The 13254-nt window shown below is 46.9% G+C and overlaps 1 protein-coding gene across 7 annotated transcripts in view; it reads right to left on the reverse strand.

Annotated features, from left to right (window-relative positions):
- RNF216 (ring finger protein 216) overlaps positions 1-13254 on the reverse strand; it is a 155199-nt gene that overhangs the window by 72923 nt on the left and 69022 nt on the right. Inside the window, exon 14 of one of the 7 annotated variants that reach the window (XM_039226041.1) lies at positions 4158-4317. The exons of the other annotated variants lie outside the window; for them this stretch is intronic. Within the exon in view, the coding sequence (XP_039081972.1) occupies positions 4297-4317 (21 nt within the window). The 3' untranslated portion in view covers positions 4158-4296. Of the gene's footprint in view, positions 1-4157; positions 4318-13254 lie in introns of those variants that run through there. 7 annotated transcript variants of the gene reach the window in all.

Consider the following 13254-nt stretch of genomic DNA (forward strand, 5'->3'; position numbering starts at 1 on the left):
TGGGGGCGTAGCCTCCAACTCCAGATAAATACATTCCTGGGAAAAATACACCAATATCCAAGTCCCTGGAGTAATAAACAGCAGTTGGTACCACAGGGCCTTAAATTGTTTGCATTTCTGTCAGGAGGCCCACAGAAAAAAAGCAGGCCTCCCAGCAGCTGGGAAAACATGTTGCAAAAGGAGAATTAGGCAATTCTCTGTATGCACATCGGAGTTAGGGAAATTAAGCTTATCTGAGTGAAAGAAATTAAGCTTATCCAACATACTTTCAGCTGGAAAATAAGCCTTTTTAAATGGGTGGGGAAGGAACTTAGTGATGGTTATATGGTTTCCTCCATATTTAAAAGCACCCAAGGACTAAAATATCATGCTAGCCATGGAACGGTAGGGGGTTCACACAGCAGGGGGTGCGCTCCAGAGACAGCCAGCTGGCCTCTGGACATGCGCGCCCAGGATCTGTCCACCGCCAGCCTTGGACTGTCTCTGCCTCTACCATTGCTCTTGACCACTGCTGCCTCTCCCTGTGGTCCCTCGGTCACCCTCGGAAGACCAGTTTCTTCAGGCCAGTCCACTCCCACCAGGGTCTTGCGAAGAAGGGTAAGAGAGTGCTAGCAAACACGCAAAGCACCGCACTAAGGGGCTTTGGGGCTGGAGGCTTTGTTAGCCAAGGACTGCGGGAGCACCGTGCATTCCCAGGTCTCGGGTCACTAGGTCCCCAGAAGTGACCAGATATTCCAGCCCTCCTAGTCTCTCCCCCATCACACCCTATTTCATGGCTCTACAAGGCCCGGGCTCCCACCAGAACCCTGATCATACCATCCCTGCATTAGGCTCGCAGCAGCTCCCTGGGGTTTCTGCAACCAGAATCAGGCCTCTGCTCTGCACACCCCTTTGGATCTAAGGGCCACTCCTCCTCCCAGTGTGCACCCCTCCTGCTCTGCACACCCGTCTACCGCTGACCCTTGTTCGGCTCTGCCTGCATCACTCCCTGGCCAGGAATACTGGTCTGCCTGCACCAGTCAGATCCCGTCAGGACGCAGTCAGGCTGAGATCCAGCTCTTCCATGAAGTGTTTCCAGACTGTGCTCAATTAAAATTGAGCCCTCTCCCCGCCCCCCATCCCAGCTCCTTCCAGCAGCCCTTGTCACCATCTTACTAGTGAGCTGTGTGAGGAGTCGGCCTCCTCGACCTCAACCTCAGGCTAGGGTTGCAGCTGTCTCTCTTCCATTTCTTCAGGCATGGCAGCACTCAGTAAGAATCTGCTGAATGAATGACCAAACTCCCATGAAAGCCAACCAGCCTGTCTTGGCACAAGCCTAGGCTGAGGGAGCAGCTAAGGAACGTGTTCAGAGGAGAGGGAAGAAACGTCAGAGAGGAGAAGGGGCAGGACCTTCCTCAGCTTCCTCCACAGGACAACAGCAAGGCAAAGGGTTTAAGAAACAGAGAGAACTCGGGAGAGAAAGAAGAGCTGCAGGGCAGACAGGGCCACGGTGACAAGAGGGCTTGGGGGCGTGGGGCTTGCCTGGAGAGAAGGCCCATGCTGGAAGAGCTAAGTGGAGGTCAGAGTGGGCACCGGCCTCGGGAGGGAGGCGGCGGCTTTTACAGGAGGAAAGCAAGCCTGGGAGCTAAGAGGACTGTGGCAACAGGAGATGTTTTGAGCAGCAAAATCTCAAAGAGGGGAGAGGAAGGGAAAAGGACAAGCAGCGGTCAAAGGCAAGAGAAGAAAAAATTGTGATCTCTCTCTTTGGGCTAGAATCTGGATCAGCTTCTCACGTACAGGGAGCTTTTCAAATTTAAAATACTTTTCATATGAATTTCTGACTGAAAATAAAACTGAAAAGTGCTTTTAGAGGCTATAGGGATTTGATCTGAGAAACTTTTTAGCCTGTTTCTCTTTGAAAACCAAATGCCAACACCAGTTTTAAAACCCTCAGTATTCTAGAAACCAGGGACTTTGGACTGGAGGGACACTCAAAAGGTCATCTGGTCTCTTTTCTGGCCCTGAAGTTGCACCACCTGCTGGAAGGTACTCCAGAGAAGGGAGCCTGTCCGGGGCGTCCAGCAGGGCCTCGGCCCGGGGATCTGGGCTGCCGGAACAGTCTGCCGGGCTACTGTGTACTCTAGTGGGCCGTCTGGGAACCCTTCCAGGTGGCTCACGTCTTCTTTCTCAGGGAAGCTGGAAAACACCAAGTCACTACCACTCCTATGGAAGAATCCTGTACAGAGACCCCCTCCATGGCTCCCCCCTCCTTTCAGGATGATGAGCCCTTTCACATTTTCCCACAAAGAGCTTTTGACAGTTTCCTATGATGTAACAAATTTTCCTCATCTCTTAAAAAAGTGACAAGGCCACAGAATTGGACATCTGATTAAGGGTCTTTCCAGTTCCCAAGAGTGAGATGCCCTCAAAGGAATAGAGTGGGTAAGAGCACAGGTACAGAAAAGTCAGGTGAAAGCAGATTTTTTAAACATTAAAAAAATGTATTTTAAAAATTAACTTTATTAAGAATAAACTTAAATATAAAAAAGAGTAGGCAATAAACATGAGTGACGGGTCCCCACATGCCCACCGCTCAGGTTTAATAATGGTCAACTCAAGGCCGATCAGCTTTTTGTACCCCATCTAGCCTTCGAACCTCTCACCCAGTATAATTTTAAGGTGAATCCCGGATGACAAATTCTTTCACTTGTAAGCATTTCAGTTGGTATCTCCAAACAAGGACTGTGAAAACTGGCCCACTGTACCAAAATCACACATGAAACCACACAATGGCGAGTAAGGCAGCCTTGGATTTGACTCCTGATGTTGTCACCTGCTAGCTGTGACTGGACAGAGGAGGAGCAGAAAGTCCCTAAAAGAGGCTGTTGGGAGGAGCTCTGCTGGCAGGCGGCTCAACATCTGCCTGTTGAAGTCTGGGGCTGAGGGCCCTCACCCCGCTTCTCAGAGGGCCCTGAGCCCCTGCACAGGCTTTCCAGCACAACGGCACAGAGGCTTGTGGGTGTGCTCCTCCCCTGACCGCGGCAGACTGGACTTAGTTTCTCACCGCTGATCCTAGTCACCAAGGCCATTCTGTGCCCATTTAATCAAGGCACATTATTGGCACGTTGTGCAGATGCAGAGCACAAGGTGCCATTCAGTCTCAAGGGATGGCAGGGCTGGCTTCTTCGCCTGTGACAGTGGGGACGAAGGGCAATGGGTTTTGGGTCTGGGTGGTTCATCCCACGCAGAACAGTCAACTGGCCCACAGATACAGACACGAATTTCTAATTATGGTCTGGGAGAAAGCCATGTGGCCTCTGGGGACTAGAGAGGTGACAGAGGCCCTCTTCATTGTCTGTATGTTTGTCTCAAAGTCAGGGAGGACACTGAAGAGTAAAGCGCCATCTACATTACTCAGCCACTCCACAGCAACAGGAAAATGACCTTGAATCCAGCGGCATACCAGAAGCCCCACCCTGTGACAGCTCTGCTCTGGGCTTTAAGCCTCCCTTTTGCTCTCGTCTCCTGTGCCCACATGCCTCCTCCCCGACACAGACACCCACAGGGAGATGGGATGTTTTCACGCTTGTGTTGTCACCATAGCAACCATTTCTCTTCTACCTGCAAGGCTGGAAGCCCTGCAGCGCTCTGTGCCGAGAACGCAGAGGGGACACGAAGGCTCTGTGCTCCAGAACACACACGCATAGCACCGTGCACACACACGCAAACATGTGTGATGCATGCACACACTCCTTCAAGGACACTGCAGTGAGACCACTAAAAACAGGTTTAAATACTGACACCTGGTCACACAACTAGCGACTACACAAAAAGGCCGCAAATGACCATAGAAAGACATTTTGTAGACATCAATTCTTGAGAGATTTTTAAACGCGAGATTTCTGAAGACTGAATCTAAATGCATCTCTCCTTTGATGAGGCACACACAAAAAAGCCATTAAATTATTTTAACAAAACACATGAAGGCACTAAACAAATGATGTGTGGTTTCCAGAGAGGCACTGAAGGCTTACCATTCTATGGTTTGTGAACGGGGTAAGACTGTGGGGAGTCTGGTAGCAATGGCTCATGGTGGCCACAAAAAACATGAGAAAGAGGTCAGAGTTTCAATTTTAATAAAGTGCCCATACAACCTATTAAAAATTCAGTCTCTTTATATACTACAGACAACACATCTCAGTAGAAACCCAACAACAGAGGAGAACAAGGAGGGATGACCTTTCACTACAAGGTCAGTGAAAGGTGAGCAGCCCCGACCTCTAGGCCTGCCCGCTGCACTGGTGGCGCGTGGGGTGGTCAACACTCCAAGACCAGCACCTTCCCAGGAAGACAAAAAACATAACCAATGAGTCATGGAGACAAACCATGGATTTTTATCTTCACTTTGTGACTAATTCTGACTTCTCCAGCTAAAATGGACTATCATTTTTCTAAGTCCATCCTACATTCATTTCTTTGAATATCATTTTCCGAGATGCCAATTTTTTCAAACAGGGATAATACAACCACCACCACCACCACCACCACCACCACCACCACCACCACCACGAGAAATTCAAGAGGAGGGACACAGCAGTGCCGTGGACGAAGCAACTGAGACTGGCAGAGCAGACACACAGGCAGCTTTCATTAGGACACAGCCCTCTCCAGGGTAGCACTGGTCCTTCTCTGAACTTGAACAATGTGGGATCAAGCGACAGCACTCATTTCTTCCAGAATGTATCAGGACAAAATTTAGCTTAAAGAAAACCTATCCCTTTTCCACGGTGGCATGCGAGTAAGAAAATGTTGTAAGTACGTGATTTGAAAAACTAAAGTATGTGAGGAGTCATCTCTGGGTCCCCGATGGGACTTCACACCTACCTGCTTGAGGGGAATCGCACACCCTTGTTGTGGCAGCTACTGCACCAACCTGGGAGAAGCTCCTCCTTTCTAGGAACTCCTCACCTGCACTGGCTCACTGCTGGCACCAGTCTCCACCTTCCTCGCATGGCAGGTGCTCTTTCCTAACCTAAGAAGTGCCAGGCTCTGGAGCGAGCGCTTCACCTACATCACGCAGCTCCCTCCTCAGCCCCTGCTTTAGGATGGACGGCTGTTCGGCTGTTCTCGTTTCACAGATTAAAGAACCATGGCTCGGGGAGGGAATGTATTTACCCTAAGTCACAAAGCCAAGAAGTAGAAGAGTGGGAACGAAAGTATGAGCCGATTTAACATCGAAATCCCCGGTCTTAACTACCGCGCCAGACTGTCTCCTGGGCCATAGTGCAGGCGATGGCCACGGGCATCTCGGGGTCCATCTGCGGCCTCACCACACACAGCACGGTGCTGGGTCTGGAGGAGCACATCAACGAATCCCTCCCACCTAACTGTCTTCAAAGGAACTCTCAAAACAGAGAGCTTAGTAATTAAGCCCAGCCAAAGTGCTTGTTCCAAGCTATGCTGACAGAGGAGGGACACAAAGCCTCTTCACTGGGAACAGGAAGCCCTGTGACTGGTCTCCTGGAAGATGGCAACATTTTAACCATCTAGAGCAGCTTGACTAGGTAAGAAAAGAAGCACTGGAATGTTCTCTGGGAGCAAGACACAGTAATGCCCACTTCCTGCGGGTCAAGGAAACAGGCAAATAACCAAGTCGACATGGACAGCCGGGCCTTTCCAGACCTCCTGGGCTCTGAAAGGCACTCCACTACCTGGCGAAGGGGCCGCAGTCGAGCCCTGGGCTTCAAGGGAGGAGTGTGAGGGCTGTGCCAGCCTTCTGGTGGGGCAGCCATGGCAGTGCTGCCCGTGCCCACTTACCGGCCTTCCAGCCTCATCTAAGGGCAAGGGGAGAGGCTGCTGTTTTCACCATTCGGTGCTCATTATCAAGGGATAAAAACGACAAACTGTAGGAATAAAAATTACTCCTGTATGCCTAACAGGAAACAAAAACAACTGTTTCATTCATACTGGCCTTTCCGTTTAACCCACGTGTATGTAAATATACGTGTCTACATATATTACCTTTCCTCCTCATGGGTAGAAATCTACCTCCCTTTCAAGCAAGTGCTGCAAACGACAGCAGATAGGGCACTTACAGGACTTTGATTGCGAAGGCAGGAGAGGAAAAGAGGTAAAATTTACCTTTTGTTGTTTTTATTCTTGGGAACACACAAACACACATGCACACCCACTGAAAGAACGGAGCTCTCTAATCGTAGTGTTAGGTTAAGAGGTCAAATAGTGAAGTGTAATTATCAACCAAAATCTTTCAAGGATCAAGAAGACTGAACAGATTCACTATGCTGTTTGCTATGAGGAACTTTAATAAGTAGAAAATGACAAAAATATTAAGTTCAACACAGAATTAAATCCTAAAATCTCACTGCCATGATGATGCCAGCTCTGCTCTGTGCTTGATGAGAGGGCGGCTGACAGGGACGCTGCCTGGGATCCACTCTGGGATCGTGTCTGAGGTGGGGGGCCTCCCTCTGGGTTCTCACCACTGGGTGATAGCGTCACCCGATTCCACACCTCAGTGGTCACTCGGTGCAGTGACTGTGGGGAACTCGGGGAGCCCTGTGAGGCACCTCCCCAGTGCGCCTGCGCCCCACTGCAACCCGAGGTCTTAAGCTATTCAGCAGGAACCCTTGGAAGGAAGTGACTCACCTTACATGCAGGGGCAAGCCCCCACCCCCACCCCCGAGAGTATTCCCACAGCACCCCGCTCCCTTTGTGGACTTGCATCATGCAGCATGGACTTCCATACCAGTGAATGAGCCCTCATTCTGGAACCTAAAAAATCCTTTTGTTACCCAAACATTTGGTTCCTGTCAACATAACTTCCTCAATAAAGACCCTCCCTGGTAGTGGGAACAAGAGGATCGAGCTTCATTCACATCTAGATAAACATAAATGCCTGTGCTCAGCACAGGAGTCAGCTGACTGGCTGGAGCTCAAATGATAGTGCTGCTAATAAGTGCCAACCGTCCACTGTCACAGCTGGAGCCGCCCTGGCACTGGCAGCTGGGCCAGGCTCATTTACATGCTCTTCACGCAACCATTCAGCTACTGTAGGCGGCTGCAGATGCCTGTTTTTTTTAGCAATAAACTGGTTCACTGCAGATGTGAATTTTGGTTGTATTTCATTGCTACAGAGTCAATCAATAACACTGAAAGCTACAGAGGGTGGGGCCTTGAAAGGGTAGAAAAAGATGTGTAGGTAAGAGAGATGAGAGACATAGGAAAAGAAAGCAAGAAAGAGACAGGGAAACAAATACATGTGACACTGGGAAGAAACGAGTATTTGCACAGCCACACTCACCCTCTTGGCCTCACTAAGGGACACCAGACCAACTGTTTCTTTCATAGGTCTGTGGACTAAAGTCTCACGGCCTGATGGGTCTCTCACTTCCTGATCACTTACTTCCTGAATATTCTTAAACCTCCACCTTGTGGCCCTGGCTACCATTCTGGAAAGCTCTACATACAAACCTCTGAATTTATGGAGCAAAGCTACGGTTCTGGGAAGGTAGAGAAAGACTCAACAGGGAAACTCTGACCCTAAGAATAAATATTCCAGAAGCATCACTTTGAAATCTCCTTTTATCTAACACTCTGCAGTCCCACACCAAACATCCAATTCATTCCTAGAAGCAGCATGCTGAAAACAAACTGATGAATCCTTTATCTGAAAACACACAGAGCGCTGAGGGCCTGGACAAAAGCATTCCATCACATCAATGAGACAAAGACTCTCCATTTCATCAAAGATACAGGATCTTATTCTCTTCAGGGACTTTGGAGGAATGAGTCCAGGCATTCGAGCCCTTGTCTAGATAAGGCATTAATATAAAGGCCTCATCTCAGAGTGACAAGTTCCTGGAAATCTAACTGGAGTTGAGATTACTGGCAAAGATGCTGCAATGAGGAAGCACATGCCCTTAGTCTCATGTGGGCCAAACTCAGTTTGTGGCTCATTTCTTAAAACACTAGCAACCCTCAAGGATTAACGGTTGGTTTAGCCATCTAGCTGAAAAGAAAAGACATCATAAGGAGAATCTGTGTAAGTGAAAAGGTCAAAACATATGTTCTAAAAACACTGACATCTTTGAGGATGCATTTTGAATGTGCACAGTGGTTTGCTTTGGTACTAAGCCCAAAAGAATTCTGTCAATTCTGCTTAGGAGGCAGTGTCTTGCTGACTGACATACTTTTGAAATGCTCCATAGAAAACCCTTCCTTGTGGAGTATCCATGCCACCTAGTGGTGACTCTCCATAGCGCTTGATAAGGACGGACCAGCTTGGTCCTAATGGTAAGCTCTCCCTGCAGCAAGTGCCCAAGAGACTTTATGGGCCAACCTCTGCAGACCTCACTCCAGTGGCAGAAGGCGCATGCTATCATCTGCCGGGCGGGTCAAGTTCTGTTGAAGTGCACTGTAATTGATAACGGCTGCCTTACGATGCACTCTTTTTACTGGCAAACATTACTAACAGACATGAAAAGACCTGAATAAATGGAAACACATACTCTGATGTTGGTAGGACTCAACACTTTAAAGATAATAATTTCCCCAAAATCATCTATGAATTTGAAGAGATAAGATTCTAAATCAAAATGCTATCAACATTTCCTAACTCCTGTCACCTATTTCCTGAATGCCCCACCACAGGCCTGCTGTGTTCCCAGCCGCGTTCTCTGTCCCTGGGGCTCCCTCCTTTCAATGCTTCTTACCCGACTACCAAAATTTTCCTCTAATCTAGATCTCACCTGGTGTTTCTGACTCTAGCACTTTCCAAGTTAATTACTGAGCATTTATCACATGCCAGGCATTAGCAAAACATACACATACTGAATCCCCCTATCCTAAAAACTCTGCATGCCCAAAACAGAATTGGCCTTCTTCTCTCCTGGAATCTTTTTCTATTCTATTTTCAATTGTGTGTGAATAGCATCTTCACCCACTTAGGGGCCCAAACCAGAGAAGTGAGTCATCTGGAGTTCTTCCCACCCCCACAGTCAGAGTATCTCCTTCTAATCCAATCTCCCCATTATCTGTCAAATCTCCTCCTTTTCTCCATACCCATAGTCCATCTTGGTTCTCATGATGTGTATTGGTCAGGACGTGCTAGGTTATGTTGGCGGAACAAACTCAAACTCCAGTAGCTCAGAGACTTATTTCTACATGTCCATCTTGGCAGATGGAAAAGAGACAACAAACCATTAGATCTCTCTCTCCTGTGTTTAAAAAAGCCTCATGAAATCTATCCTATTAACAAATCTTACAGTATCAATAACTACATATGCACGGTTGTACAGCAGATCTCCAGAATATTTGCATATTGCGTGACTGAAATTTTATACCCACTGCATGGCAGCTTCCTATCCCCCTCCCCAGCCTCTGGCAGCCACTGTTCTACTTTCTGCTTCTGCAAGTGACTACATACCTCCAGTATTGTCCTTTTGTGATGGGCTTATCTCATTAGTATAATATTTTCAAGGTTCATCCATGTTGCAGCATGACAGGATGTCTTTCTTTTCTTTGAGAGAGAGCGCGTGCAAGCAAGCGCATGCACACTTGAGGAGCAAAGGGAGGGAGGGAGAGAATACTGAGAAGGCTCTACACTCAGCATGGAGCCTGATGCAGAGTCCCTGCAGGGCTTGATCTCACAACTGTGAGGTCATGACCTGAGCCAAAATCAAGAGTTGGACGCTCAACCCACCCATCCAGGCACCCCAGGACTACTACTACTTCTTTTTTTTTTTTAAATCCTGAATAATGTTCCATTGTATGGATACAGATTTCCTTTAGTCATTCATCCATGGATGGACATTTAGGTTGTTTCCCTATCTTGGCTACTGTGAACAATAATGCAATGAACAGGAGTACAAATATCTTTTCAAGATCCTGTTTCCAATTCTTTCGGACAAATACTCAGAAGCAGGATTCCTAGATTGTATGGTAGTTTAATTTTTTAAAGACTTTATTAAGTAATCTCCACACATGAGGCTCAAACTCACTACTCCAAGATCAAAAGTCAGATGTTCCATCAACCGAACCAGTTGGGTGCCCCTATTTTTAAATTTTTGGAGGACATTTCATGCTGTTTTCGATAGGGATGTACCATTTTACATGCCCATCAACAATGCACAATGGTTTTAATTTCTTAAAAAAGAAACACATCTTTGTCAACACTTATTTTCTTTTTCCTTTTTGTGAAAGTGACCATCCTAGTAGATGTGAAGTGATCTCACTGGGGTTTTGATTTGCATTTCCCTGATGATTAGTTATGTTGAGCATCTTTTCAAATACCTGTTGGCCATCTGTATGTCTTCTTTGGAAAAAACTGTGTATTCAAGTTTTTTGTTCATGTTTAAAAATTTTTTAATGTTTATTTTTGAGAGAAAGAGAGAGAGACAGAGAGAGAGAGAGAGAAAGAGAGAGAGAGCGCGAGCATGAGTAGGGGAAGGGGAGAGAGAGGGAGACACAGAATGTGAAGCAGGCTCCAGGCTCTGAGCTGTCAGCACAGAGCCTGATGTGGGGCTTAAACTCACAAACTGTGAGATCATGACCTGAGCTGAAGTTGGACACTTAACCAACTGAGCCACCCAGGAGCACGGGGCCATTATTTTTTCAAATAAACTTTCTTTTTCTTTCTTCTTCTTCTGAAACTCTTATAGGATATAAACTGTTTCCCTTGATGGTGTCCCTCGCATTTGTCTCTTAAGCTTTCCTTGTTCTTCATTTGTTTTTTTCTTTTTGCTCTTCTGACTAGGTAATTGCAAATGACCTATCTTTGAGTTTACTGGTTCTTTCTTCCGCTTAGTCAAACTGGATGCTGAATCCCTTGAATGAAATTGTCTGACAGTTACTGTATTCTTCAGCTCCAAATTTTGTTGGGACTCTTCTCTGTATTTTCTCTGTGTTGATACTCTCATTTTGTTCACGTATCATTTTCCTGAGCTTGTTTCACAGCTTTATGATTATTTTGAATTCTTTGACAGGTAATTCACATACCTCCCTTTCTACAGGGTCCTTTCTGGAGATCTACTTTGTTCCTTTGGTTGGACGTTTTTCTTGTGCCTTGTTACTTTGTGGTAGGATCCAGACATTTAAAGCAACTGTCTCCTCTCCCAGTCTCCACACACTGGCTTTGTACAGGGAAAGACCTTTACCAATCAGCCTAGCTATAGACTCTGGGAGCCTATGGATAGCCCTGGAATTAAGTGTGGATAGGTCTGGAATTAAGTGTGAATTCCCAATTAGAGAGTTTTGTCAGTTTTGCCTGCAATTTCTTTCTCCCTCTGGTGTCTGACTGTAGTACTGCAGGTTCTCTGGAGCTGGTATAAACTGTCTGGCTCCTTGTTCTCAGCAGCCCCCAGGAATCTAGAGTATAGTGGGCCTCATCAATGCTGAGGTGGGCAAGAGAGAAACAGTCCCTTAAATCTTATGTACATCATGTGTATGTATTCCATAAGTCTAGCTTCTTTCACTCAAAATTGCACAAGCAAGTCATTCACGCTCACATAGATAGCCGTTTTACTTTATGATAGTATATTCATGAATATATCACAGTGTATCACAAAGGGAACCTCCTTCCCCAAGAAGCTAGAACACTGGGTGCATGCTCCACTCTTCCTTTCCCTGAGGGAGAGGCCAAGCTGCCTTTGTTCTCAGCCACCTCCAACCTGGTGCCCCTTCCTGTCAGTGGTTAGATTCAGGAAAGATAGAAGCCAGCCCCTTGGGTAGCTGCCCAAGAAGTGTGAATACCAGATATATGTTCCAGTCTTCCCCTTCCTTCTTCCAGGGGGGAAGTTAGGGTTTAGGGGTTTCCTGTATGTACACGTGGGAGGGCTCAGGCAACAAAGTTCCATGAATGTTCCTACAGGCTTCATTCAATGCAGCTGGCTTTGCACTGACTGGCATGAGGAAGCCTCTTAACTGGTTTCTAAATTTCTCCCAAAGGGAAGTGGTCAGCTCAGAGCCTGGAGCCTGCTTCAGATTCTGTGTCTCCCTCTCTCTCTGCCTCTCCGCCACTCATGCTGTTTCCCTCTGTCTCAATAATAAATAAACATTAAAAAAATTTTTTTAAACAAAGGGAACTGGTCTGTGTATTGTCGATCAATGTTTCTGTAAGGGGGCATGGAGGGTCTGGCGCTGCAGACTGTGCCATCTTGTTGACGTTACCCCAAATCATGTTTTTACCACTTTTCCCACAAAAGTGACTGATTTCAGACTGACATTTCATTGACCAAAAGAAGCTACATGACCACCTCCAAGTTCAACAGGACACATATATCCCTTCCACAGAGAGGAAGTGAAATACATGATGTTTCTGCATCAGAAAAAAACTTTTTTTTTTTTTTAAAGTAGGCTTCATGCCTAGTGTGGAGTCCAACGAGGGGCTTGAACTCACAAACCTGAGATCAAGATCTGAGCTGAGATCGTGAGCCGGATGCTTAACTGACTGATTCACCCATGCGCCCCTCTGCTTCAGAGCTTAAAAGCCACTGGAAGACTTTCACTGACATCTCAGGCTGGAGGTTCTCAGGACACTCAGAGGACACTGCCGGGCACATGAGCGGAACTGAGTTTGGAGATTATGGCTGCAACTTCGGCCTTCCAAACTGTGTACGAATGCTTTTAATGGCAAGGTCTCATCTGGAATGCTATCAGGAAATGTGGTTCCAGCTCCATCTTAGCAATTCACGAAGACTCCTCAGTCAGTGGCAGTGATGTGCATCTTTCAGCTGCACAACCGCCAGAGAGGCTCCCGGCTACCTCAGTCCTCTTGTCCCCCTTCCTCTATTGGCCCAACCCCACCCAGTCTGTAAGCCTTTAGTATGCTACTGTTCCTCTCAGACCTAGAATATTCCAACTTCTTCAGGTCCCCCATGCCCCTACCTTTCCTTCCCTTGGCTCCTTGGGCCTCCACAGGCATTCAGTGCTGGGCGCACAGGAAGCACACAGGGCAGGTAGGTACTACACTTAGTTCCAAAAGCCAGAGACTGTTGGGAAGACTGTTATAGTAACAGCCTGCAGTGGGGATAAATTATTACACGGACGCACTGGTTCTAAGAACATATTTAGAATTACACAGAAACGTGGATGCTGAAAACAAAGGAAATAACGTTTAGTACACTAGTTTAGTTTCTTCTTCCTTTTCCAATAACTACTTTCATTTCTTTCCTCCCCCATAAGGCAGAAATGTTATAATGTTTAACTTTTGTCATGCTTTTCTCTTTAAAGTTGACTCCATGTCCAGCGCGAAGCCTA

Source organism: Hyaena hyaena, unplaced genomic scaffold, assembly GCF_003009895.1.
Source record: "Hyaena hyaena isolate Hyena2069 unplaced genomic scaffold, ASM300989v1 scaffold_20, whole genome shotgun sequence".
NCBI classification, from domain to species: Eukaryota; Metazoa; Chordata; class Mammalia; order Carnivora; family Hyaenidae; genus Hyaena; species Hyaena hyaena.